Genomic DNA, 25968 nt, shown 5'->3' with positions numbered 1-25968 from the left:
GGGACCTCAGGCAAGGCTTCCATCAACACAGTTGGCCCCTGTTGTTTTCGAAGGAGCCATGAAGTAAACACTAAAGCTGGAGGAATTTGCTGTGTGTCCCTCGGCCCATGTGAAGGCTGGCAGCACGCCTACACGTGCTGCTTGTTAAATATAGCAGAAAACCTTTCTTTTATGCCACTTGGGACAGCTATGAAAGTTAGGGTCCCTAGTTGAATTAGTTTTAGGCTTTTAGAAGTTCTCCTAATGCTGCTGATAGACCTTCTGCACTATTGGTGCTTACATCTTCAGTCTAAAGTTTTAAGCCAGAGTGACACTGCTGTCATGTGCTAAAAAATGAGGGAGTTCTTCCTTGTGCCTTGAGCGCAGAGAGCAGGAAAGAGTTGAGCCTGTCTAGTACTTCAGATTGCATTTGTGCAAGGATTTAACTGCTGAAGCAAAACCAGCAGAACAGCTCAGACAGTGTTATAATCTGTGTTGCATTTGGAATTGCTTGTTTACTGAGAGGTTTGGGTAGCAAGGATTGCACTTCTGCAATGGAAAAGCTGCAACGTCCTTAAGGTTCATGGCACGAGCTCAGACCAGCTCATCAGCTGTGCCACACACAGAGGTGTTAACTTAGAGCAAGAACAGATAAAACCCACCAAGAGGATTATTTTTATCCTTCTGTATCTATATGTAGGGAGAGAGATGCAGGTATACATTTAGTTGACAAATAAGCTATCTTTGAGCTAATTTCCTGTATGGAAGCAATGATTTCTCTTCTAAATAGATTTACACTTTCTTTAACAAAGTACAAACAGTACAGGAAGAGCTCTACTGGTTTATTAACTCCTAAAGCACATTGCAGGCAGCACATTGCTGTCTGCAAAACAAAACTTGGAGTAGATGACATAATTAGCCAAAGAGATCCAGCAGGCAACTAGCTCTCCTTAGCTTCCTGCAAGGACTCTAATGGATTTATAGTAACTGAAGATCTGATCCTATCATCTGTAATGTGTCAGGTAAATTTTAAACTAAATCTTCCAACGTATGTTGAGACAGGAATGCATGTTCCACTAAACAGCAGCCTGAAAGACATGCTTGTGTAAACAATTAGCTGAAAAAGGCAGCTGGTTAACAGGGTTTGCCACTGAGTAAGGGTGGGGATGGACTTGTACGAGGGAAGGCGTAGTTGCAGTGCTGTGTGCCTCACCAGGAGGGCAGGAATCTTGCATTTCTTAAAGAAAATCCATTGTTTCCCAGTAAAAGTTCACTAATTCGTGTTGGAGATGAGTGTCAGTGGTACAGCTTCAGGTCTGAGTTGGTGCTGCTGTGTTGCTGGGGCGTTCCAGACTTTCCTTTTGCCTGTGTATTTTGCTGCTTTCTGTGGATTAACCACGTGCATTCCTTGTGCAGCCAGCTCTGAACTTGAGGTGAATTCCATCTTCCACGTGACCTACCCAGCAATATTCAAGCAGCATTCAGTAGCAGCATAAATATTTTGAATTGATCTGCTTCAGATAACGTTTTATTTATATTTTGCCATTTGATGGCAGAACAAATATGATTATTCACTGTCTTTTTTACCAATAGCCTTTTTGTAAAGCTTGAAGATAGGAAAATCCTGAAACACATTTCTCTTGGATCATTTAACAACTCTGGGCTTGATCCTGTAAGCTGTAGGTAGTGCAGAAGCACAGCTAAGCCACTGGTAGGATTAAGGAGCATGCTGCCTTTATCTCAAAGAGCAGTAGGAGGAAGTTGATATTAAAGTCTGCTGTGCTTCTGGAGTCTGAGGATATTGCTGCCTGCCTAAGTTATTGTGAGCCAAGGGCTGGTGCTGGAGGGACAGTATTTCACTGCAATCACTGCCAGCCCTCCTGACACCCTGAGCTCCCACACACCCTTGAAACCCAGTCCTTGCTTCTGGTGTTTTGTCTCAGCATCAGCAGGGGAATCTCATATCTTTAAGTACTGGTCCAGCCTGTGCATCCTTCTGTCCCTTCCCCAGTGGGAACTACCCCTGCCATGCCTGCCTGCCATCCCACCTGGAGCTCTCTGTGCTCCAGGCTTGAGCAAACTGTGCTCCACAACAGACCTCAAGTTGGCCTTGGGAAAGGTGGAAATAATAATAATAACACAATGCTACTAGGTGTCATGTTTTAAACATGATTTAAAAAATTTATTTAAAAGCCTGAGCTGTTTTCCAAATTCCTTGCTCAGGTGATTATGTGAGTAGTTCTTGTTTTGTGTTTCATGAAATAAGTGTTCCACCCTCACCTTAACAGAAAAATATTAGAAATTACTGTAGGAAAAACCCCCTCTACTGTGTTAAGATTAACCAAATAAATAAAAAATAATTAAAAAAAAAACCTTGTTAATTGATACTATGAGTTCAAATAGCCTTCAAAATTGTGATGCTATAGGTTTTTTATATCTTCAGCCAGCCTTTTAAAATGAAAACACTGAATTAAAATCAGCTTTAGAAGTGTAGAAGCTGAAATATAGAGCAATACCACTGAGGGAAAAAAATTTTTGTGATGAGGGAAGAAGGGAGAAGTGTAAGTGTTGTTTCTTTGCTTCAGCTTCTCACAATCCTTAGTCTGTTTACACAGAGAAGCTTTTCTGTCCTTATTGTATCACTCTGTAGTGTATTAAGTGTAAAGCAAATATCCACACTGTGTCACTGGTTTCCACGGGAGGAGGCACATGACTGAGGTTCAGCATGTACAACTACATTTGCAAAATCAGTGCTTCAGGCAAAGTCTTTCCAAAAAGGTCCCTGTGACGTGGTGTTAGATAATCTCAGATGTGCTGTGGATAAAGCACTTTAGAAGGTATGGAAATGGATTTGAAACCATATGAAATACACTTCAGAGATTCCCCAAAAAATGCAGGAGTCTGACGGGCAATAATTTGCCAGGCAGCTCTTGGTGGGGTGATGCTGGAATTGCTCATCCAGTGTATCTGCTGCAGACTCGTCCATGGCAGGTAGTGGGGAGCTTCCAGCCCCAGGTGCTTTCAGCAAAAGGTTGAGAAAAAGTGTTCTGACAGCCCCAGAGCACGTGTCAGAAACGTCACTGCTGCTGCACAGAGGGAAGTGAGCGCTGCTGAAAATAGAGGGGACTCTCAGGTGTCCCTGCAACGTCGTTTCCATGCACACTTCACCTGGCCAGCTTCGGTTGCAGCCTAAGGCCAGGTCTGCTGAATACTTCTGTCCAGGCTGTGGGCCATTTGGGACTGAGCAAACCTGCAGTGGGACAGGAGATCCGGCGTGGTGCCGCCCGGTCAGAGCAGCAGTGGTTGAAGGACGTGCTGATGTACAGCAGTGTGGTTCCACTGGAGTCACAGGTTTAATGCATGTGCTACAGTGTGCATTTCTGTTTGGGTTTTGGGTTTTTTGCAGCTATACAGATATGCAAGCTTAAATGGGCTTGGGAACAAAACCTGAATGATACTGTAGAACAGTTATTATCAGCCGAAAAATGCCTTCATGGAATTTAAAAGGACTGAGAATCCCACGTAGGCTTCATAAACATAGGGAATGGCTTTTCAATCCTTTACATTTATGTATATCTTCTATTGACTTTGTTAAATCCAGGGAAGTAACACGTCTGTTCCTTGAAATGTCTGTTCCTTGAATAAAACCTGTAAGTAATGTCTGAAGATTCTGAAGATTCCAGGTTGGTTTTATATATACATATATATATATATATATAATTATGTGAACCTTATTTTTAGTTACATTAACACCCCTCTGTATTCCTAGCAATTTACATGGACTTTTCCAGGGTATAAATTATAATGGAAAAATATAAATGAGAGTCAGACTCCATGAGGATAAGTAAACTAGACTTGATAGCTCTATTAATTGATACATTTTTTTTACGCTTACACATTGTCTTTCTCTTTTGCATTTTTTTTTGATGGGCACACTCAAGAGGGCACAGGGAAAGAGTGGGTGCAGTCTGGGTGGGATTCTCTTGCTTGCCTCTCCTCCAAAGGCATTTCTCTTTCTTGTGAAAATAACCACTACTTCACATACATTTTAATTTCATGGATATTCAGAAGAAGCACTTATACTACAAACTGTAATGTAAGAAATGAATGAAACATGCTGCTCTGCTCTATCACTCATGTGGTTCCAGAAAAGCAAGAGAAGTGGCAGTAATATTAAAAAATCAATTTTTATTAAAACAGAATAGCTTTACTTTGGCTGATCTAAGCTGATTCAAGCTTTGGAAACACGAAATTGGATAAACCCCAAGTTTTAAGTTTAATTGCTTTCTGGAAACTAACTTCACGTGCTTGCAATGAATGAAATAATATAAGTAAATTTAAGTAAATATTCTATTACAATAATGTAGCAAAAAGATTGGGCCTTGTAGGTCAATGGTTACACTCGGTGATCTTAGAGGTTTTTTCCAATCTTAATGATTCTATGAAAAACAGAAATAGATAGGGTAACTAGCATCAAAGCAACTGGAAGCATATTTTCATGCCTTTATATGCTTTGAAAAGCACGTATATAGCATGATATGTATTGTCTCAGATGCCATTTTCATTCTTTGATGCTTTTTATATTAGATTAATAACACTGTGTGATTTGGGAGGCAGAAAAGAATGTACAGATACCTTTCAGAATGGAATCTGTGTTTCCATCTACAACTCCATGTTCTCACTGCAGTGTTTTATCCCCACAACCTCTGGAAAGTGAGTTGCCAGATAACAAGTAGTAGAGACTGTGGCATTTTCAGGTGCTGATACCCTTTATACATTTGGGTTTGTTTGACCGTGTCAGGCACTTCCATGTCAAACAGTTAATCCCAGCTCGAAGCACCTTTTTTGGTGGTATAAATTAAGGTGTGGTTGGGCTGAGCCCAGACTGCCACTGCCTTAGTTTTGGTGCATAATTCTGCAACCAGAACCTGGGCTGGTTCAAGGCAACCTTGGGGACAAAATGATACACCTAGGAGGGTGAAACAGCTGGATGAACTGAGCTGGGCTTGCTATAACCCAGGGAAAAGAGTTATTTTTCATTTGTAACACTTTGGTAAACAACTGTCCGACTTTGCATTGGCAAATAAAATTTGTGGAGTTTTTCTGGCCAGCCAAAATGCAGGAACAGTGATGTCTGGTAGGGAGCAGCAGCATGGTTCTCCCACGGCATTAGCTACCTAAACTGAACTCCAGCCTTGGCCTCAGATTTACTCTTCCAAAGCACATTATTTTCACAAAATTATTCAAAATATTTGGTCAACGACAAGCAAATGTAGGATTAAAAGGTAGAAACAGAGATTTTAAAATCTTTTTGTTATTTTTTAAAATTGCAGATTTCATATTCATTTCCCCTCCAATTTATCAAGGGTATGGTTAAGTAAACTTGCCTGTATGGCCATTTCTACAGTTAGAGTTCTTCAGTTATTAAATTAGACTGTGACTGTCTGTATGTATAAACAACTTTACTTTTATCCCCGGCACTTTTAGTCCTCAGCACCTGAAAGAGCCCAGTGTGTGACTCCACAGCGCAGTGTGCCATTTGCACAAACGGAATTCACTAAACAAGAATCACTCTAATTAAAATGGCATTTTCCTAGAAGGATTGCTGTGTGTTGATGACTCAGACTCGGAAATCTGAGGCTGCCCAGACGTGCTGCTGCCCTTCGGGTGCCTCCCGAAACAGCCCCAGTGTTCCATCCAAGATGCTCCTGGGAAAGTCATCCAGAAATACGACTCTGTAGTGATGAGGAGCAGTTTGATCCAAGTTCATAAATGTCAGCTCTTCCAAATTACTGCGCATCCCGTGGGTCGCACACGCTCCCATCTGCCCGGCTCTCGTGTGCCAGGAGCAGCAGGGAGCCCATCCCGCGTGTTCCCTCCCTCCCGGGTGCCCTTTCCCGCAGCCAGGCGCACGCTGACGGGTGGCAGAGGGGGACAGGATGCCACTTGGCACGTTTAAATGAGCTTCGTGCATTTTCAGAAGTGTGCTCGGAGCAGAGGCAGTGTTTACAAAAAAAAAAAAAAAGAAAAGAAAAAAAAAATAATTTAAAAGACAGTTCCTGTCCATAAATTGGGATTTTGAATTTAAAAAAGGACATATTGTAAAATCATTTCTGTATGCAAAGTCTTTCACTGCTTGGCTGCGTCATCCAGCCAGTCTCCAACACAGCTCCCCATGCAAACCAGAGGGGAGTTGTGCTCACAAACTGGCACAGAGAAGCCCACAATTACACATACATGACTAGAGGCTCTGAATTTATAACCAGCCTGACTAGAGTTGGACTCCTAAATCCGTAATCCTTCATCTAAGTAAGTGCTTTCATCTAAAAAAGTGCTGTTTTGTTCAGTGGGGATTGTTCGGGAGGCGAAGTGCTCAAAGAAATGTGTATTTATATGTAAAACTGCTTTGTCTGAATGTAGAAAAAAAGCACATTGAATTTTTTCTTTTGTGAGTTTTGTTGAAAACCAACACCCTCCCACTAAAAAAAGAGACCATCGCTACAAAAAACTTCCAAGGGACAAAATCTAGTGTTTGATTGTTGAAATCCAGTTACCTTAGAAATAAAATGCTTTAGTCTAAAAAACTCTTTATCCCATTCTGTTGACCAGTTTAGATAATAAGATGATTTAGTTAAAGGTTCATGAATAACTTTGGTGAACAAAAATTGATACTTTAGCATGCCTGAGGATTCTGTATAGCATAGCAGACAAGTAATGCTGCTTATTGAAACAGTTACCCTCCACTCTTCTGCTAATCACAGCTACAGTGATTTATACCACCATATTGAGACAAAACAAAATGTACATCTTCACAGAGAACTGTGGCGGAGTTTTAATATTAATTTAACAAATGTAATCCCTAAGAATGAGGCTTATCATAGAAAGAGCAATAGGATTTTTGGGGTGTTGCTAGGCAGTATTGGAATTGTGGGGACTGGCTACAAACTGCTCTTGTGAGAGGAGGCAATGGCTCATGAAAATGCATCAGCCACTCACACCATGTAAACTCCTCCCTCGTGCAGGGGAGCAACTTCCTTCTGCAAAGATTCACCTCACTTTGCATAAAGGAGGAAAGATTGTAAAATCAATGGAATCATTATGGCTGCAGCTCATCTGTTGTACAGAAATCCTCGTCAGCAACGTTATTCACGCAGCGAGATGGGGCTGTGCTCAGGGGCTGTGCTGCCAGTCAGCTTCCCAGCCACGCACACAGGACACAGCCCTCTGCTCTGCCAGTGTCTGACAAGTGTTTACACGTTAACATTCATTAGAGGATTCACTCAAGCAATTCACGCTTGATTAATTGATTATCCCATGGTGACAGTTAATTTTTTGAAATAGCTGCCAACCTGGGCAGGAGCAGGACAGTCAGACCAACGACAAAAGACATTGATGGACAAACACTGGACTTATTGAAAGGCTGCTGAGTGACAGACCAGCATCTACAGAGTTTAATCAATGCCTCAAAGACTCGGCAACACTATAAAGACTGTTTATTTCTTTTCTGTGCATTTATGAATTGTTAATGGAGTCAATACATATTAGTTTCATTTGTTGTTCGGTTAAAATGCAATATGAATTTTCCAAGTTGAGAGTTGCCTTAATATCAGGTTTTGTAGAGTGAAATTTATGAGTTCTTACAGATTTATGAGGTTTTATTGATGGTTAGAAAGCCAAGCATAATTTCTGACTTTGTTTATTCCAGCGTTACAGAATTAGCAAGAGTTGACATTGCAGGGCTTATTGAATAAATTCATTTCCTTGGCAGTGTGTGTATTTTGAATTTTCTCGAGTTAAGCCAGAAAAAGTGGATGTGTCAGCACAAGCTAGTAAATAGCAACTGCACTGCAAGAGGATTTCAAGCTAGAGCAGTGCAGGGAAGAAGCTCTAAACCAGAGCAAATTATCTACAGACAGTACATGTGCTGGAACAGATTTTCCCTTGCTTAAATGGTACTGAAGTCCATTGAATTACCTATTAGACAAGTTTGGCCCAATAGTAATCTGCAGCAGATGTTTGACTAATGAATGATCTGAAAGAGCTTGAGTGTATTGTGATATAATTACCTGATATTGCAGTGTACTGCTTTCAGAGTTTGGTTTTGTCTTATTCTTGCAGCACTAACAATAATGCAGAAGTCACAGTCTAAGTTTTCTGAACTATCACTTGGATTTGGGAGTATAAAAAAAGGAGAATCCCAAATCAGTAAATGATTGCAGCTTATAAGTGAAGTCAGAACCAGACTGATTGGTGGCCTGGCCGATGGGCAGGCATTTTGAGCCTTGATGAGGCAAATATTCCGAGAGCTGCTCTTCTCACATCACCCACCTCCGTTCCTCTCCCTCCTTAACATCGTCTTTCCTCGCATGTTGTACATACAGGGTAACAGGGCAGGACTGTGCTGATGCAGCAGAGGTGGCTCTTTGGTCCTCTGGATCCCTGGGAAGCTGCCCAGGGAGGCTGCTGTAGCTCACAGCTTCCTGACAGCCCTGCCTAAAGATCTGAATTTGTTCTCCAAAAGTCAGTAGAGTTACCACTGAATTCAGTTGCAATTTCTACTACCATTGCTGTTGTCTTGTGAATTCCAGGAAGCTTTCTGGAATCGGTCCTGAAGGTTGATAATTTCAGGAACAGGCTGTAGGAAAGAGTCTTCTCTATGCTTCTCACTTTTTGCACCACCATGTCACACATTTCTGTGTGAACCCCTCAATTTTTGGCCTTTGTCCCCCATGAAGTTCTACCCGTGCAACCATCATGAGCTGCTCTGGGCATGAGCGTGATATCACATGCAAATGCAGATGAAGAGCAAGGAGAACCATCACACTGTACATCTTCTGAATTATGCAATTGTCTGGGAGTCACAGAAAGAGAATTTTATGAAGAAAAATTAAAAAGATTGGGCTTCTTTGCCAAGGTAAAAGGAGTTTTGTAAGAAATCTGAGTGTCCCTGGGTCAGGGCACAGCCTGTCTTTTGCTAATGAGCATATTGAAAAACCTTTACCTGATAGCAGTTTATTCCATAGCAGACTACCTTGCATTTTCTTCTAAATCACATCCTACTGCTTGGTGGTACAGACAGGACGTTTTAATGGATAGAAGGGCTGCTGATCTGAGCCACCATGGCAATTCCTATGCTCCTATTAACAGAGGCTGCTGTCATTTCAGTGACAATTAGCAGGCAAATCCTGTTACAGGAGTAAGATCACCTAATCCTCAACTCTGGTACATGCTATTCACTATGATAGGTTTTTAATTATAAGGCTTGTGCAGGCTACAATACTTAGTGCAAAAATACAGAAAATACAGAAATTGTGTTAGACAACTTCACTTAAAAATGACAAGCTAGACATCTGCTGCTTCAAAATTATTACTCTAACTCTTTTAATTGGCATAACTTCTTTTCTGTGCTGTTCACAGTGGCTTTTTACAACTTGTAGTAATGTAGGAGGGCCAGCAAGGTCTGAAGTGTTATTAGCAGTTTTCCTCTCTGATGCATTTTTAACTTATTTACAAAGGTAGAAATAAGAAAAAGACACTTGGACAGAGCCCACCAGGTACATTATCCACTCGAGTGGTTTTATCCTTTTAAGCTTGTTCATCAGGTGCAGCAAAGAGAGAGAACCATTGCAGGAGTGAATGCAGGAGCTCCTGGCTGCACACTGGTTGCACTTGGCCATTGAACAGCCCGTTGCTGTGCTCCAAGAGCCCTCCAGGTATGGCAGCTCAGCCCACACTGAAGAGTGGGGCAGTTCCTCAGCAATGAGGGGATCCAGGCTTTATTTAACACCAGGTACTGTCTTAGGGCTTTTTGGTTGGTTGGGTTTTGTCTTTCTTCCTAACAGGAAAAGGGCTAACTCCAAGAAACAGGAAATCTAACCAAAATGAGTTCAGAGCGACCTGTGTAGCAATCTGAAACTCGATATCAGCAGCAAAGGAACTGGCAGGATTATGTAGCAGGCCATGGACAGCAGGAGCTGGGAGAAACTCCTTACTCTGAGGAGCTTCCTCACAAGACTTGCTAATATTTAACTGTGTTGATTGGCCTGTCTCCTGCAGCAGGATATGGAGAGACTTTTTGATGATGTTATCAGACCATGTTGAAACCCCTTTGTTCTCTTCCCCCCATGTAATCCTGGTTACAGGACATGTTAATCAATTGTGTAATCCCCTGGTTAACATAACCCTACCTCCTCATTAACATGTCCTGCTCCCGAGACCTTTAAATTGCCTTTCGTGAGTTCAATAAAGATTCCAGTTTTTACCCCTAAATCTGGGATCGTGTAGTTTTGGACCTTTACAGACCTGTACTTTCTGTTTAGTTGGAGGACAGAACAATTACCATGACAGATGAGGATATGTGTTAGAAGAATCTCTTTCACTCTTGCATAAGCTGTCTTTGGACATGTGTAGTCTGCATAATAAACCTCATGCTCTGCCCCCTGTACACTTAACTAGCTCTTCTTTATGAGACTTTCTACTCTTCAGTATCTGAGGTTCTGCAAAGTGTTTATCACTTGTATGAATCTCTACCCGTAGAGTTACCAGTGAAAGTGTAATGGTGGGGAGTTGAGATCTTTTTGTTGTTGTTGTTTGAGAAAATGCCACCTAACACTCTATGTACAGACCTTGCCCATGTGAGCAGAACTAAGCCTCAAAGGCTGGGCTTAACATTAAGTCAGTGTAACGTTACTAAGGACTCCCAATATTCAATGCATTCTGTTTCACAGAGCTGGAATAACTGCTGTGACTCTCTGTTCCCATTATATATGTGCTATTCCTTGTCTTTTATTGTCCTTAATAGTTCCCTGGATTAACTTAACTGTGAATGGGAGGCTCAGACTCCTGAAGCTGTGCTGTCTTAGTATCAGTTAAAAAAATGATTAGAATGATTACAATCAAAAATGATTTAATGATTACAATCCTTAAAAAGAATATTGTTATGCTTTTTCACAAAAATCTATTTATTATTTTTAGCAACCTACATTACTAATTTCCCTTATTCTTCCCCAAAGTTCAGGATACACTTTCTCAGTAGCTCTTTCAATTACAAGTATCAGTATTATGATTCTTTGTGATGTTTTGTATTTTGTTATCCCAAGACTCTAAATCTGTTCCTTTTCTCTTCCATGTTATCTTTAACATCTTTATAACAAAAGTGCTGCAAAAGCTATTGAAGAAAGATCAGTCTGTTTGACAACATCATTCTTTGCAGCATGGTAGAGTTTGAATAGAGGCCACCAGCTCTGTGAGATGAAGTAGCATTCTCTTTAACAAAGGAGGATAAGCATCAGAAGCATCTGGGGAAAAACTGATTCAAAGTGCTGCACTGTGAATATAAATTTTAACCAGTAATAAGAAAAAGCAGAGTATCGTCTTCTGCAAGCTGAGTTCAACTCTATTGAGGCACAGGGGCTGAAGGAACTGATAAGTGCTTGAGACACAATCCAAAGCAAGTCAATAGAAAAGTTACTAGTGTCTTCAATGGTCTTTGAATCAGGATTTCTGAAGCTATTTTTAAAGTACATGGGCCTCCACCTGCTTTAGGAGGTAACATAATCACTGAGCAAATTAGCTATTTATGTGTGGGAGTGGCTTAAGCAATGCCAGAAGGATCCCTGTGCCCAGTGCACCAGATGTTTGAAAGCAGAGGTGTTTGAAAGCATTGGAACCTGCTGAGACTGACCACTGGTGCTTTAGGGCCTTCCCACTCTAACTTGCTGTAGGGTTGCTGGATACTGTCCCCATCCAGTCCTGCTCACTTCCAGTGTTGTCTGGGCAAAGGGACAGTGACTGAGCAGAACTGCAGCTCAGAGGACGAGGTTGCATCAGCTGTAGCAGAGGCTACATGCATCATTTCTGCATCCTTTTTTGGGGGAAGCTGAATTGTAAACCAAACTAGCCATTCTGAAGCTTTGGTTATTTCCCCAGATATATCTTTCCCTTTCTGTTGTTTCAGATATAGAAAGAAATGCTGGAAGGAGAGATCTGAAACGTGTATGTTTGCAAGGAGGGTTAAAATGTGGTTGCTGTGAACAGAGTGTATCTAATACGTGCTGCTCTGTGTATGTCTCTGTGTGGCCCCTGGTGTGACAGATGAGCAGTCCAGGGAACCATGGGGAGGGGAAGAGAGTGCTACAATCTCACAGAGTCATCCTCAAAAGTTCTCTGAACAGTGACAAAACAAATGTGGCTTCTGAAGAAACGTGGGGCTGGTTTTTTTCCCCATAAAGCTGAGAGGCTGCAAAAAGGGCCATTAAGTGCAGGCACATTTACTGCTGACTGTGCTCCCGCACTAGCCCAGTGAGAAAATGCAACTTTTCAGCTGTGTGGTTATTTGTATCTGCCGTGGAGCACTCCTTACATGTGTTTTACTTCGATCTCCTTCTGGAGAGAGCATATCTGATTTAAAGTTCCAACCAAATACATAGCTTTAAATGCATTTCTGTAATTATACCCTGAAGCTGTAGCTTCAACATTCATTAAGTCTGTGAGCCAGTAAAGTTATTCTGTGGACATATGGACCTCTCATATTGAGGTTTGCTAGGTGTAAGCTTACTTTTCTTCTCTTCCTTTGAACCTTTTAGCTACTTTAAAAGCAATCCATGCTCTTGAAAATGTAGTGTAGAGTGGTTCCTATATATTTTGCATACCCATTTTCTGCCTGACTTGGCCACCCCTCCTCGGTGGCTCTGAGCCACTGGGTCTGGCTTTGGCTGGACAGGCTGTCACTGGCCTTACGTCACGATGTCGTGTGTGCTGCCCAGGGCAAAGTAAAACCCACCACGGCAGTGGGAGCACTGTGTGCTCTTTTGCAGCAGCTGGAAGCTGTTCAGCTCACTGTGGGACACTGATTTCTGTCTGTGGCAGTGGCTCTAACAGGACCTGATGGTCGTTCCTACCCCAGCACTGCAGTCTGCCATTGAGCAGCAGTTTGCTTTGACTGTGAAGTCTGTGTTTATTAGTCTATACAATTTTTCTCCTCCTCATGATGGGCACATTAGCAAAGAAACAACTTGTGGATTGTCCCATCCTGTGTCTAAAAAACCTGCTTGGCCACTTGCACCTGTGTTCCCATTTTCCAGGTGGCCCACAGCTGAGATGTAGCTGTGGAGAAGAATGGACACAGCAACCCAAATGCAGCTCTGTTTTGTGAAATTCCTGACAGAGAATCGTTCAGCTTGCTAAACAAAAGAAATGAAGACAGATTCATGCAACTAGGCTATGAAAACACAATCATTACATAGAGTCATAGAATCAGCCGGGTTGATCTTGATCATCAAGATCATCAAGATCTGAGATCATCAAGTCCTACAAGAGGTCTAATAAATGCTTTGTTTAAGGACCAAAGTCACAGCCAGAAAGCAGAATTGCCTTTTCCCAGCCTCTAACTCTGGCACCTTCTCCCTGGAGAAGGAGATGGTAAATACTTGGCCACTATCAAGACCAGTGTTGCTGTGCTTGCTTCTGATTCCCCTAAATGACTATAAGAAGAAGGTTTGCCTTGCTAATTGCTGCTGCTGTTGTAGCAAACAGGGTTTCTCTTGGAATATTAATAATTAGCCCTTCATTTTAATTGCTTTAACAGCATCAGTGGTTGGCTGCCAAAAGAACAGAAAGATTTAATTAATGAGTATTATAATAATCAGAATTCTTGAAATGCTGTTTCAGCAGTTCTTTGTGAAACATCTTTTATTTTAATCACATGACTGACTGTTAGTGGTGGTGTGGAGCTGTGATCAAAGTGGTTGAATGCCGTAAAAATGCCTGTAAATACCCCCCTCCTGAACTCAGTAGGAGCCAGCATTTGACTCTCATTCCCTAATTCGAGGAATTTGAAATCTAATTAACATTAAACTGCAACAAAAATACACAAAGATCAAGGGAGAGGAGGATGCCTTGGCTGCTCAAGGTAGGGACTGGTCTGGAAGCAGCAGATGTGGATGAGGGAGGTGAGGAAGCAGGCAGGATGTTGTGTGCCATGTCCCTGGGAGGGAGACTGCAGGCAGCTCAGTGGGACACTGATCTCCCCAGGCCACCTCACGTGGGACGTTTAAAAGCCCGAGTTTCTTTCCCCTACCCAAAAATATAAATAACCAAAAAATACATCAAGGTTGATGCTGCAGAAATCTCTTCCCAAGGGCTCGAAGTGAAGGGGTCAGGAGGTGCTGATCTGACAGCTGTGTGTGCTCAGAGTGCTGCTGCTGATCTGCTCAGAACCATTCAGGGCAAAAAGGAAAGTCCCCACACTCAGAGGGGACCGTGGTGATGGCACACCCAACTGATGGGGAGGGTAAATCAAGTACAATTCAGCCTTTGAAGTTGAAGGGGGAAAAGTAGAAAATTCACCTGTCTGTACTGTAGGTTTCTGATTTCTAATGTGTGATTTCATGGAGGGAAGAAATTATGTGACTGAACTTCTTTTAGGAACTGTGTCCTCGGCTTATTAACTTGCTTTGTGTGTTGTCCAGTTCTGTGGGGGAAGGACTGCGTTTGTGCGTGGGTGGTATTATTTTAGGAAATGTCTTAGTTAATTATTGTCTAGTGAAACATCACCTAGGAGATACTCTTTCTCTGACATGCAGCTTGATACTTCATGCAGAAAGAGGTAGCTCTTCCATAGTTCATTAAATTATGTTGTGGTGAACTTATCTCCACTGGGTCGCAATTAAGAAGTGAAGCCAGTGCCTTCAGAGGAAAAGGCAGAGAACAATCAGAATATACTGAATATATAATTTGATCTCTGGAAATAAGCAAGAGGAAAGATATGGTGTGCAAATGTGTAGACATTAAGAACGTGTTATGTCTCAAAGATTTGTATATGGAAGTATAATATAATTAGATCATTATTGTTCATTAGGAATATGTGGTGCTTTTAAAAATTCCAGGTGTTGTCTGTAAGTTTGTTAACTACTGTAAATTAACTGTAGTAAATATACATTTTCCTTACTACTTCCCTTGTCTCCATTGTAGCACCCCTGGGAACTTCAGTCATACTGATTCTGGGTCCATTGCCCATTAACGTGCATTATAAAACTGCAGTAAATTTTCTGTTACATTCTAACTTAATTAACCATTTTCATTTTCTTTTTTTTTTTTTGTAATTTGTCTTAAAAAAAAAGTTAAAGTATCAAGCACAAATAGTCTCCCCGGATGTTTTCCTACAAAAGCCCCACAAAGCTCCATTCATTAGATAACTTCAAATGTGAAGAAGAGAAAAGGAAGTTATCTCAGCTGATGTTTCTCAGTCCTCCTTTCCCACCATTCTGCTGCTGCACATATCCTTTCCTTATGTTTCTCTCCAATTTATGTGGGAGAGATATGGGAAAAATTATACACTTTTGTTTCTGACACTGTTGTTATATTGATTTGCTAAGGGCTGTTCATTTGGTTTTCTCCTACAAAATATAAATTATGCCAAGAAGCATTTTGCAGGTATTGCTGGAATATGCCACTGGACCAGGCAGGGATGTGGCTGGTTTCACATGCAGCACTGAACACATCATCAATGTACACGTGTTAAACAAGAACTGACTTGGTACGTTCTTGAGAAACTTAATTCCCTTCAATAGTATGAGAAAGAGCAGCCCATAAATGCAGAATAACTGGAATTTTAAGCAGGTAGAGACTTAAGGATGCCTCCTGTTTACAAGGTAATAGCATCTCTTGAACTAAATGAAGTGGGGGGGGTCAGGTTTCAATTTAGCAGCTTATGGAAAAACAGATGATTGGTTTCCACTGTTAGTCTGGGCTGTTCACAGTATCCAAGTGAACTTGGTGGCTGAGGTGCTGGTGTTTGCTTTGGGCATATGAATGGTATATGCCTAAGTTCTCAACACAGTCTTTAGGATGAGTTTTAAACAATTACAGTGAATTCCATTAAAGTCTCAAGGAGTACAGAATGGAATAAGTGGCCTAAAATTCGTGGTACCTGCCTGCAGGTGGATACATTTACTTTTGGAACTATGTGAATACACACCTTCTCATTTGTTTACAGTGGAGTAGTGAGAGGAGTTTGTTTTCCTGTATGAGATAAGCATCATCATGTTTTCCCGAGCAGCTGCATGCACAATTAGGAAGGCCCAATTAAAGCTGCATTCAGTTCACACAGAGCAGCAGTGATTGCTGTCTGTAATTTCTCCTGTGGCTTGACTTACGGGTATTAAGTTGTGCAGGACTTTATTAACAAACAACGTCAAGTCAAACAAGAAAAAAAAAATGCAACAAGCTGAAAACTGGCATGTAGGGCCCTGGCCCTTGTATGCTATCTACAGCCTGAGGAGTCTGCCCTCCCACCCCTCTCAAGTAGCCACTGGGCAAATGAGCAGTTTCCTCTGTTTAGGCTTTGCTTTCTGTCCTCCTGGCCACAAGAATGAGTACTCGTGTGTCTCCTCTGCTTCCATGTCAGCCACTCTGACTGCAGTGGGTCCAGGCCATCCAAAGATTCCCTTGAATTCAAGCCTAAAGGAATTCTGAAGCCAATATACCTTTGTTTGCCCTGTGCATCAACTGTGCCATCATCACAGGAAGCTCAGCACTGCCAATCATGATGCCAAATGGCAGGAGCAAGGTTACTGAGTTGGAATAGGAAAGGAGCACAGATGCTTTCTCCAAGGATGAGGAATTTTGGTCACACCCTGCCTTTTTTCCCTCCCGAGGCTGTTTGGGTCCCACTGCTCCATAAAGGAGGATGTCCCTGATTTCCTCCAGGCCCGTGTAACTCTGTGTGTGTGCACACACAGGTGGCACAGTGGGTTTCCCTTTCATCATTTAGGGATACCTGAAGTCTGTAAACAGGGATCTCTTGGCTAATGTGCCACAAAGAGCAAAACATCAGACATATAGTCCCTGTAAAGAGCTGAATGAGAAGATGTGTGGTTTCCAACCAAACACAGGAACGGAAGCCCCAAAAGACTCCAGTCCTGTAGGTATGGATAATAATTCTGAAAAAAAAGAGGGGCAGAGCATGTCTGAACAGCCCTGATGTGCAGGAGGGGCAGTGGGGGAAGGGCCTGCCTGGAGCATTTTGCCCCTTAATCACCACACAGATCTTGTGAAATGGCTGAGACCAAAAAAGGGACAAAGATGGGACTTAATTTCACAAGATGCAGAATATTTTGTCCCTTGGGCAGCAGAGCCCTTCAGGCAACAGAGCAGAGCAGTTGAGACACTCAGCTGATAGTGAAGTGCTTTTCTGCACTAATGCTACGAGTTAGTGTCTTGTAAGAGAGGTCCTGTGCAGAGTAAGACTAAAATCAGTTAACCACCTAGTGGATGTCAAGTGGTTACAGATCCAAAACCAGTCATTTACTTTCAAAAACAGATTATTTGTCTGGATAAAGATGCCCATAAGAAGTTGTTCTTGTATAGGGCCTACCCAAGATCAGTTATTTGGCTTTTTGTGTTCTCTTGACTGGTTCTAAAGCACTAAACTGGCAGTTTTGATGCTGATACTCAAAGAAAGCCATAATAGAGAAGAAAGCCACCTTTAATTTCAAGCTCCACTAGAATCATGAAAGGAAAATTAATGTTTACTAAATGAAAAAGGATGATATTGCTGGAGAGAGGAAGTTTTGGATAAGCTTTTAGGGGAACATTAATAACTTTCAGAAATGGAAACATATAGTATAAAATGTGTTTAAAATGGTATAAACTGCAGAAAATCCAGAAAGTATTTTAAACTGACCTAAGCTTCTCAATGTGTTATCATGTTTTAAAAATCACACAAACTGAACGACAGCTGACACATGGAAGGGCTTTCTGGTGCTGACAAATTTTGTATTAAAAAATTCAATGTATTTAGAATAAATGTTTTGAGGTGAAAGGAAAGTCTGCTGATCAACTTTTGCACATTTCTGTAATGCCTCTGCAAATTTCCAGGGGAATTGGAGAAGCATCCAGGCTCATTCCCTAGGAATATACTTCCATAAAGCTGCCACTCTGGCATATCACAGTGCAGTTGAGTTTTGCCTGTGATATGTTGCCAAGTACCATAAATGAATGCAGCTCTGAGATGGCAGGTCACTTTTTATTTTGCCAGACACAACAAAGAAGTGTCAACCTCTGACAGTTTTTAAGAGTAGGTTTTAAAGGAAATATCAAACCTTTTTATTTTTTTTTTTACCAGTCAGTATCAGAGAAGAAATGTTCACAGAGAGAGGATAGGGAAATTGTGGAGGTGAAAGCTGCACTACAGGAGTGATTTAGCACTACATCACTCTGCTTTTACGCTGATAAATACATCTGGGATTGGGTGACATGGTCTTTATGCCATCAAATAAATGGGCAGTGGATGTGGTTCATCATCTGATGTGTGTGTGCACCACTGCAGTAGGATTATAACTGCTGCTGGTAATGCACTGGATTTGGTAATAATGTCATAGTTAATATGGTTTGGTCTTGCATTTTGGTTGTGGGATCTAGCAGTCCTCAGGGACCTTGAATCCTCTGCAGAGCATTCCCTTTAGAACAGGAAATGGAAACATTTAGTGGGTGAATTGCCTGATACAACACAGTACAGCACAATCTATGAGCAGTAGGGCAAGACAAGGGCAAACCACAGCAGCTTTGGGTCCCAAATCCCCAGCCTTAACACCTAAGTGCTCTGACTCCTGTGAAGCACTTGCTGATGATGGTTGACAGGAAACACTGGTCAAATAAAGGCTGGTCTGCCATGCTGTAGCATAAGAGCTGTATTTGCTTTACTGGGGTTTGGGCTAAAATATGACAACAGAAACTGTGAAAAAAAATAAAAGAAAAGAAAAAAAAGTGGCCCTTTCTCAAGACCATGTAATAAATGAATGCTGCATTTTTCATAGCCCCGAAGAAAAGATTCAAGGACTCCCTGAAACAACATCTCAGCCTTGGCCATATTGATCACCATAACTGGTCTACTCTGGCCTCCACTCGGGAGGCCTGGAGACACCCCATCTATAACGCAGCTGTCTCCTTCGAGAACACACGCAGGATCACTCTCGAGGAGAAAAGGCAACGCAGAAAGAACCGTGTCTTGCAGAATACACCATCTAAGGAGTCTTTCTGCTGTGCCTTTTGCAATCGGATACGTCTGTCACGTATTGGCCTCATAAGCCACCAGCGTGCCTGCAACAAATGTGGATAGAGCCTTCCCAAATCTTCGTTTGCGAAGCCCAGCCATGATGATGATTTTTCATAAGACTGCCAAGGATATGGCATAGTCATGAAAGCAGGGAGAAAGTGTTGTAGGAGACAATCTCTGTTTATTGCTTGTGATAAAACAGCTTATTTGTGATTGCTTTCAGCACTAGACTACGTTTCTTTTGAACAGGTTTGCACTGGTAGTGTGATGTAGGGTTTCTTTGAAATCATCTGGCCAGTGTTTGATCCCCTATAGCAGCAGGATGATGAAGTCATTGCCAGCACTTCTTTCCAGTGTGAAAAATAACCAAGTTCATATTCACAATCTAAACCACAACCATTTCAAGCAGCACAAAAGGGAGTATCATACTCATAAGACCACATTTCCCTAATAAGTGCCTTGCCTCAGCAGACAAGGAAACAGATCTCTTTCTTTTCGTCCCCAGAACTGCCGACCATTGGGAACCAGTCTGTAGGGAAGTGCTTTGTTTGGGGAAGTTCAGCTGCAGAAGACTCCGAGGATGTGACACTGCACAAGGTTCATCCACTCTTGAGTTGGTGGAACTACTTTTACACACATAACAGATGCTGCTTCTGCTTCAGAAGAACATCAGAGAGCCCACTCGCCTCTGCTACAGTCACCAGATTCTTTGCTCATGATCTCTGCTCATTCTGTCAGTAGAGAAGGAGATTAAATAGCTTATAAAGAACAGGAAGTTGTAAATTGCAGGAAAATTAGTTCTGAAATTATGTATCAATGCTAGTTCATTTTCAATTGTATTTAAAAAAAGTCTCCAGTCTGACAAACAAGTGGTAGGTACACTGTGCACTGGGACAGTATTATGGAAATGTACAGTGAGCACTGAGATGTGCATAGGAGTGTAATTTGTGAGTAACAAGATGTGTGTGCTCTGAATAAGTAGCTTTCAGCACATCTAGAGTATTGGTATTTGCTCTTAGGCTACTGCAATATTCCCTGCAGCTGCCTTGTGCCATCAGGGACAAGAGCATCCGCAGTCTCTCCTTTCTCCCTTCTCCCCACCCCACCCTTAGTAAAGCAGAAAATAAAGAGGATGACAGAATAATGTTAAAAACTGGTCGAAGAGGTAAGGACAGCAATCACTGCAGAATCTCAGTCAGATGAGTCTCAGGCTTGGTTATATTCATATTTGACTTTCAAATTCTGATACAGTCAGAATGCAAAGCCATTTCCATTCTACTCCCTGTTTTCACCCTTTTGGAGCTTTCACAACATGGATCCTTTGAGATGTATTTTCCACCTTTTATCAACTCCCAGAGGAGCATGTGACCATATATATTCATCTTAAAAGTTCTAGCTGAAATCTCTTACAGGTTTGTGAATTCAATACCCATGTGGTAAAAATGCGATAACATTTTTTTCTCACAGACTTTTTCACCATGTAGAGAAATCTGCTACAAGAATGTAGATGTAGAGGAATATTAATACTTCCCCTAGTTTTTATGTGGCAAAATCTCCTATTAGAAAAGTCTATACCATTTCAGAATATCCCATCTCTCCTGACTAAAGTCCATAGAGCGCACAGTCTGTAGTACAGCTGCAGGTATTGCAGATACTGTGTCCCTGGTGTGACAGTTTAATATTCTGTCACAGACAAGAGAGTCATGCATTCAAGGGTCGTTAGCATTAGGATAGGGATATATGTATTAAATTTTTCTTGTGCACCATGTGCAAATGTGCTTGACTTACTCATAACAAATCCTTTCCTGTGTCTGTTTAAGAATAAAGGTATGATTATAACAGAAGCCAAGTTTTATGTCATAAAGTCATAGAGTCATAGAATGATTTGGGTTGGAAGGAACCTTGAAGCTCATTTTGTTCCACCCCCTGCCATGGGCAGGGACACTTTCCACTAGTTCAGGTTGCTCAACCCTTGCCTTGGACACTTCCAGGGAAGGATCATCCACAGCTTCTCTGGACAACCTCTGCCAAGGCCTCACCACCCTCACGGGGAAGAATTTTTTCCTTGTATCTGATCCAAATCCACCCTCTTTCAGTTTCCTTCTTCACTCCAGGCCCTTGTAAAAAGTCCCCTCTCCAGTTCTCTTGGATCTCCTTCAGGCCCTGGAAAGGGCTCCAAAGTCTCCCCTGAGCCTTCTCCAGGCTAAACAGCCCTGGCTCCCCCAGCCTGTCTCCGGAGCTCCAGCTCTCAGAGCCTTCATGGCCTGCTCTGGACTTGCTCCAGCAGCTCCATGTCCTTCTTGTGCTGGTACCCCAGAGCTGGGGCAGCTCTGCAGGTGGGGTCTCACCTGAGCAGGGCAGAGGGGCAGAACCCCCCTCCCCTGCTGCCCACACTGCCCTTGGTGCAGCCCAGGACATGGGTGAGCCATGGCCAGGTCAGGTCGAACTTCTCATCCACCAACACCCCTAAGTCCTTCTCTGCTCTCAGTCCTCTCCCTGCCCTGCCTGTATTTGTGCCTGGGATTGCTCTGATGCGTGTGCAGGGGGTATATAGCTATACAGGGAGAATTGTTAAAATAACATTGCATTTCTGTGCTGTGTATGACTATCACTCATACCACTTCTCAGTTCACACTCCTGTTTTATCCTCCTTCTCCTTGGTAAGAACACTCTTCATAGATGCCAAGAAAACAACTGTCATAAGTGAAGCTATTGTCTCTTCAATGACCACAGGAATATCTACTGAATTTAATATATTGGCTTGGGAAATCTGTTTTGCCCACCCTAAATGTCTGTCTGTCTTAAATACATCTGCTCAGAGTGATGTGTGTTATATAAATAAAACTACACAGACAGCATGTTTGTCAATCAGCAAAAAAGGCTCTACATCCACTATCCCGGGCACATGTACTTCCTAAGCATTGGTTTCCAACAGATAAATGTAATCAAGGTTTATATGCTCACAGAAGCCAACAGGATGGGATTTTTTCACTTGAAAGATCAGAGGAAAATTGTAACTAATGTTGTGGAAAATTACTTTGATATTGCTTCCTCAGTACAGCATCACAATTAGGTAGCAATGTGAAGCACAGGGAAAGAATAAATGAATAGTAACAAATCAACACAAACAGCTACTGTCAGGAGTACTTTGCTCAGTGAAAGTAACGTAAGCATTACTTAAAGTTTTATGACCGTGGATTTTATACTGGTTTAAGTAGTACATCAAGGTCTCACCGTCATGCTTGCTACGACTAAAACAATCAAGAACAATTTCCAGAACAGACAGATAAAACCAAAGTACCAAAGTATTTTTTAGTCTTGTTTCATAAGTTGTACTATCTCAAATTAAAGGTGACTGAACGTACTAACAATGAAAAATGTCCTTTTGGACAATGCAAAGTTCTCCTACGCTGCTTTTCAGTGGGAAATAAATGTTAGGGACCTGTCTCCAGCCCTGCTGATGAGATTCCAGCGTCTGGCAAATGTGTTTTACTACACAGGAAATACAGCAAAGGCTAATCCAGTAAAGCTTTTCCATGCAGAATCTGTTGTCCTAAGTAGCTTAATGACACATGCATTTGTTCAATTCTATTGAGAGAGCAATCAGGCAAGCAAATTATAGCAATATCCCATCTCCATTAGAACCAGGCCCCTTTAAGGAGAAACACTCTGAACAGAGGAAGTGAAGGATCCTTCTCAGCATGCCAAAAATGTCATCTGTGATTGACAGCTTTTCACAGGAGACTGTCTAGAAATTAAATATAGCTACGTCTCTTTATAATGAAATGAATGGATATTTTTTCCCATGTCCTTTAAGCCACCTAATGTGTTTAGTGATAACTGGTATCATTTTCAAAAGCAGGGGATGTGAGTAGTCTCTGAGTCCGCTGGGAGTTGAAAGCACTTAGCGCACATGAAAATCAGCCAAACAGAAATCAGAGTAATTGTATCGAGCACCTTTTACTCAAGGGTACAGCCTGGTTCCTATTAACATAAATAGTAATTGAATGTGAGACTCGAGGAATTGATTACACCCCTTTGGCAGGAACAGCGTGGCTGGGATGTTTGAGGTGTCCGCAGCAATCGAGTGCGTTACAGAGTGAGTTTCCCTGTTGGGGGTAGGAGCTCTGTTCGAACTTGCTTTTATTTAAATGTGCTTGGGTGCCCCCTTCTCCAGTTATATGCCCTCAAAAATCACTTCACAGTGCACTCCAATCAGCAATTGGCATTCAAGAGGTTTGTGGCAGAGAACAGAGGTGCCACAGGTCAAGATGAGGGACCGATAATGAAAGAAATGGAACAGAAATTGCACTGGTTTTGAAACAACACTAGAAAATCCTTCTCTTTCAGGAGAAAAGAATTAACTTTTCCATGTAAAGTTACACATTCTTAGATGCATTAGAGTACTGCCTGCATTGGCTGCCCATACATTTTTCCCCTAACCCCAAACTACTGGCCAGTTTCGGTCGAATATGGCCAGTACTCCTGGTTTTAATCTGTAAGCTCTTTTGCATCTAAGCATACAAAAATAAATTGCAAAAGCACTGAAGGGACTAGTTAATCCTCTGCTTTGCACAACACTGAAGATTCATTATTTCTATAGTTTCAGCTGAGTGGTTGCTTTCAAAATTGGTGTGCAGTTGGACTAAATAATAAACATATTAAAGTACAGATCGTTTAGTGACATGGAAATAAGCACTTAATAAACCTGGACACAGAAATTAGCAATTAATGTAATTATTTAAGAGTTCTCTGTGTTATGGTTCAGCTCCTTCAAAAATGTAATACTTTTAAATATACACAGTTGTGTTGGTCATCTGATGAAGGTGTCAAACGAATGGACTTTTTATAAAGCACTCGTTAATTCAAAGGACAATTTCAGTGCGTGTAAGAGCAAGCACAGGAACTGACTCCCAACACACAGTGGCATTATTCTGAACTAGAGTGACTGCACTGGCATTTGTCAAGGCTCTAAACCAGCCTTCACTGCAGCCTTAGTCGGAAAAAAAGGGGACTGTAAGTAAATCAAAAGATCTTGTGCCCTTTCATACTTCTTGTGTGCCCCTCCTTTGAAAGAAAACAGCCCACAGTTTTCTGTTTCTCCCATTGCTGGGTCTCTGTGGCTTTGCACAGTTTCAGGTGAGTCGTGCAGGAAGATGGCACGCACATGAATGATAGTTATGGCGTTTAATTGAAGTTAAGCAAATTGAACAAGTGCATCCCAAAGCATTTTATGTTTCTCGTGTGACTCATTTGTGCATCTCTTATTTTGCATCTCATGACACACTGAATACCATATGCAGGCAAAGGTCGATCCAGAGGGGTGCATTTACAGGAACAGAACTTTTGGTGAAATCTCTCACTTTCATAGTTATTGTGGTATAGTTGGTAGCAGAAGTTGGTCTCAAGTTTAGCAGAAACTTAAGTCCATCCAGCTGGCCCCTTTGCACCTTGGCAAAGATCCCTGTATAATCAATCAGTTAATTGGTTCTTGGAACAGTTTTTCCGGCAATTTTTTTTTTAAGAAATTGGTAATTACTTTCAAGATAGCCTTCATTAAGAATTACATACCTTTTTTGAGGCAATCTCTGTGAAATATGTAAAACATGCTAAGGGTAAAAGTAGAAAATACTGAACACGAAAGGGCAGGTGATTCAAATAGAAATAGGAATCCTAACCTGGTGTCTGTTGATGAACTATTTCTTCTGGATCCTGCAGGTGAATGAAGACAACGAGTCCAACTGCTCCAAACAGCAAGATGAAGGAGAACATACAGGTCAGCCTCATAATTACTGTTCTCAGATCAATCCAGTTCTGAGGCAGGAAAAGAAGTACATTCGATCTCCAGGGCACTCTTCACTCATAGTCTCGTCCTCTCATCTGGAAGTCTGGTGTAATACATCTACAAGAAATAAAAAAACCAAACCCCTTAAACTTAACATATAGAGCATTTATTTTTTCAGTGCAGATTAGTAGATTTAAGTGCTTGTTTAGACCAAATAACTAATTTCTTTAGTATTTCTTTTGTACAATTAATTGCAGTCATCCAGTCTGTTTCTGCCTCATCAGTTTGTCTTTAATTATATGTCCCTGCTTTTAACGTGTTGAAAAGACAACATAGTATATAGTTAAAAAGCACATTTTGGGAAAAATGATCATGCCATGGCTGCAAAATTTGTAGAGAAAGCCCTCTTAGTAGATTGCTTCCTCCAAATGAAGCATGTGTCACTTTTTATTTTTATTTTTCACCGATTAAACAATATGAAAACCATGAAGTGCAATAATGTGCAAGAAATGATCCCAAAAGCTGCACCTTGCATGCCAAACATGGAGAGAGGGATGAACAACTGGCAGCTGCCTGTTTCACCTGTGATAAAAAATAAAAACAGCTGCATCCAAATGGTGCACCACAGGTCACCCACTGGAAAAGCTCAGCAGCCCTATGGATTTCCAAGGGAAATCCTGGTCACAGGGCTTGTACCTCCTTTTACCGGCTGGCAGGAAACATGAGGAAAGAGCGTGGGCAGCAGGAGGGCTGTCTGTGCAGGAGCCACGGGCACGGCTGCCTCTCCTCCCCCGGGAGTGCCCGGCGAGTCCCCGGGCTCGGTCCTGCAGATCCTCCCTGCTGGCTCGACCCTGCTGTTAGGAGCAGTCCCAGAGGAACAGCAGCAGCCCTGCTCCCAGATGGGCACCTCGTGTGTCTTTCTAAAGCCCTCGCTGAGCACAGCCCTGAGGCTTTAAGCCCATGAATAGTCCTGCTGGAACCCAGTCTGTTCTGGTACGATACTAAGTAGTGAAAGAATGAGAACCAAAGACGACAATTACTACCAGTGCCACATGGCTTTATTAATTAAAATAAATGCTTTTGCCACACAGCTATGCCAATCCTGTGGTTTTTAGTAACACAGTGAAAGGTGCATCAGAGCACAGGCAGT

At 41.9% G+C, this 25968-nt stretch overlaps 1 protein-coding gene across 1 annotated transcript in view; it reads right to left on the bottom strand.

The window, feature by feature from the left end:
• Positions 1 to 25502, bottom strand: part of CHST8 (carbohydrate sulfotransferase 8) — a 134349-nt gene extending 108847 nt beyond the window's left edge. The window contains exon 1 of the mRNA XM_039385830.1: positions 24712 to 25502. Within this exon, the coding sequence (XP_039241764.1) occupies positions 24712 to 24820 (109 nt within the window). The 5' untranslated portion in view covers positions 24821 to 25502. The remainder of the gene's footprint in view (positions 1 to 24711) is intronic.
• Between the last annotated feature and the right edge of the window lie 466 nt (positions 25503 to 25968).

This window comes from Pipra filicauda, unplaced genomic scaffold (genome assembly GCF_003945595.2).
Source record: "Pipra filicauda isolate LSUMZ 115617 unplaced genomic scaffold, ASM394559v2 scaffold43_size3849885_pilon, whole genome shotgun sequence".
Classification (NCBI taxonomy): domain Eukaryota; kingdom Metazoa; phylum Chordata; class Aves; order Passeriformes; family Pipridae; genus Pipra; species Pipra filicauda.
This window is presented reverse-complemented; position numbering and strand designations above follow the sequence as displayed.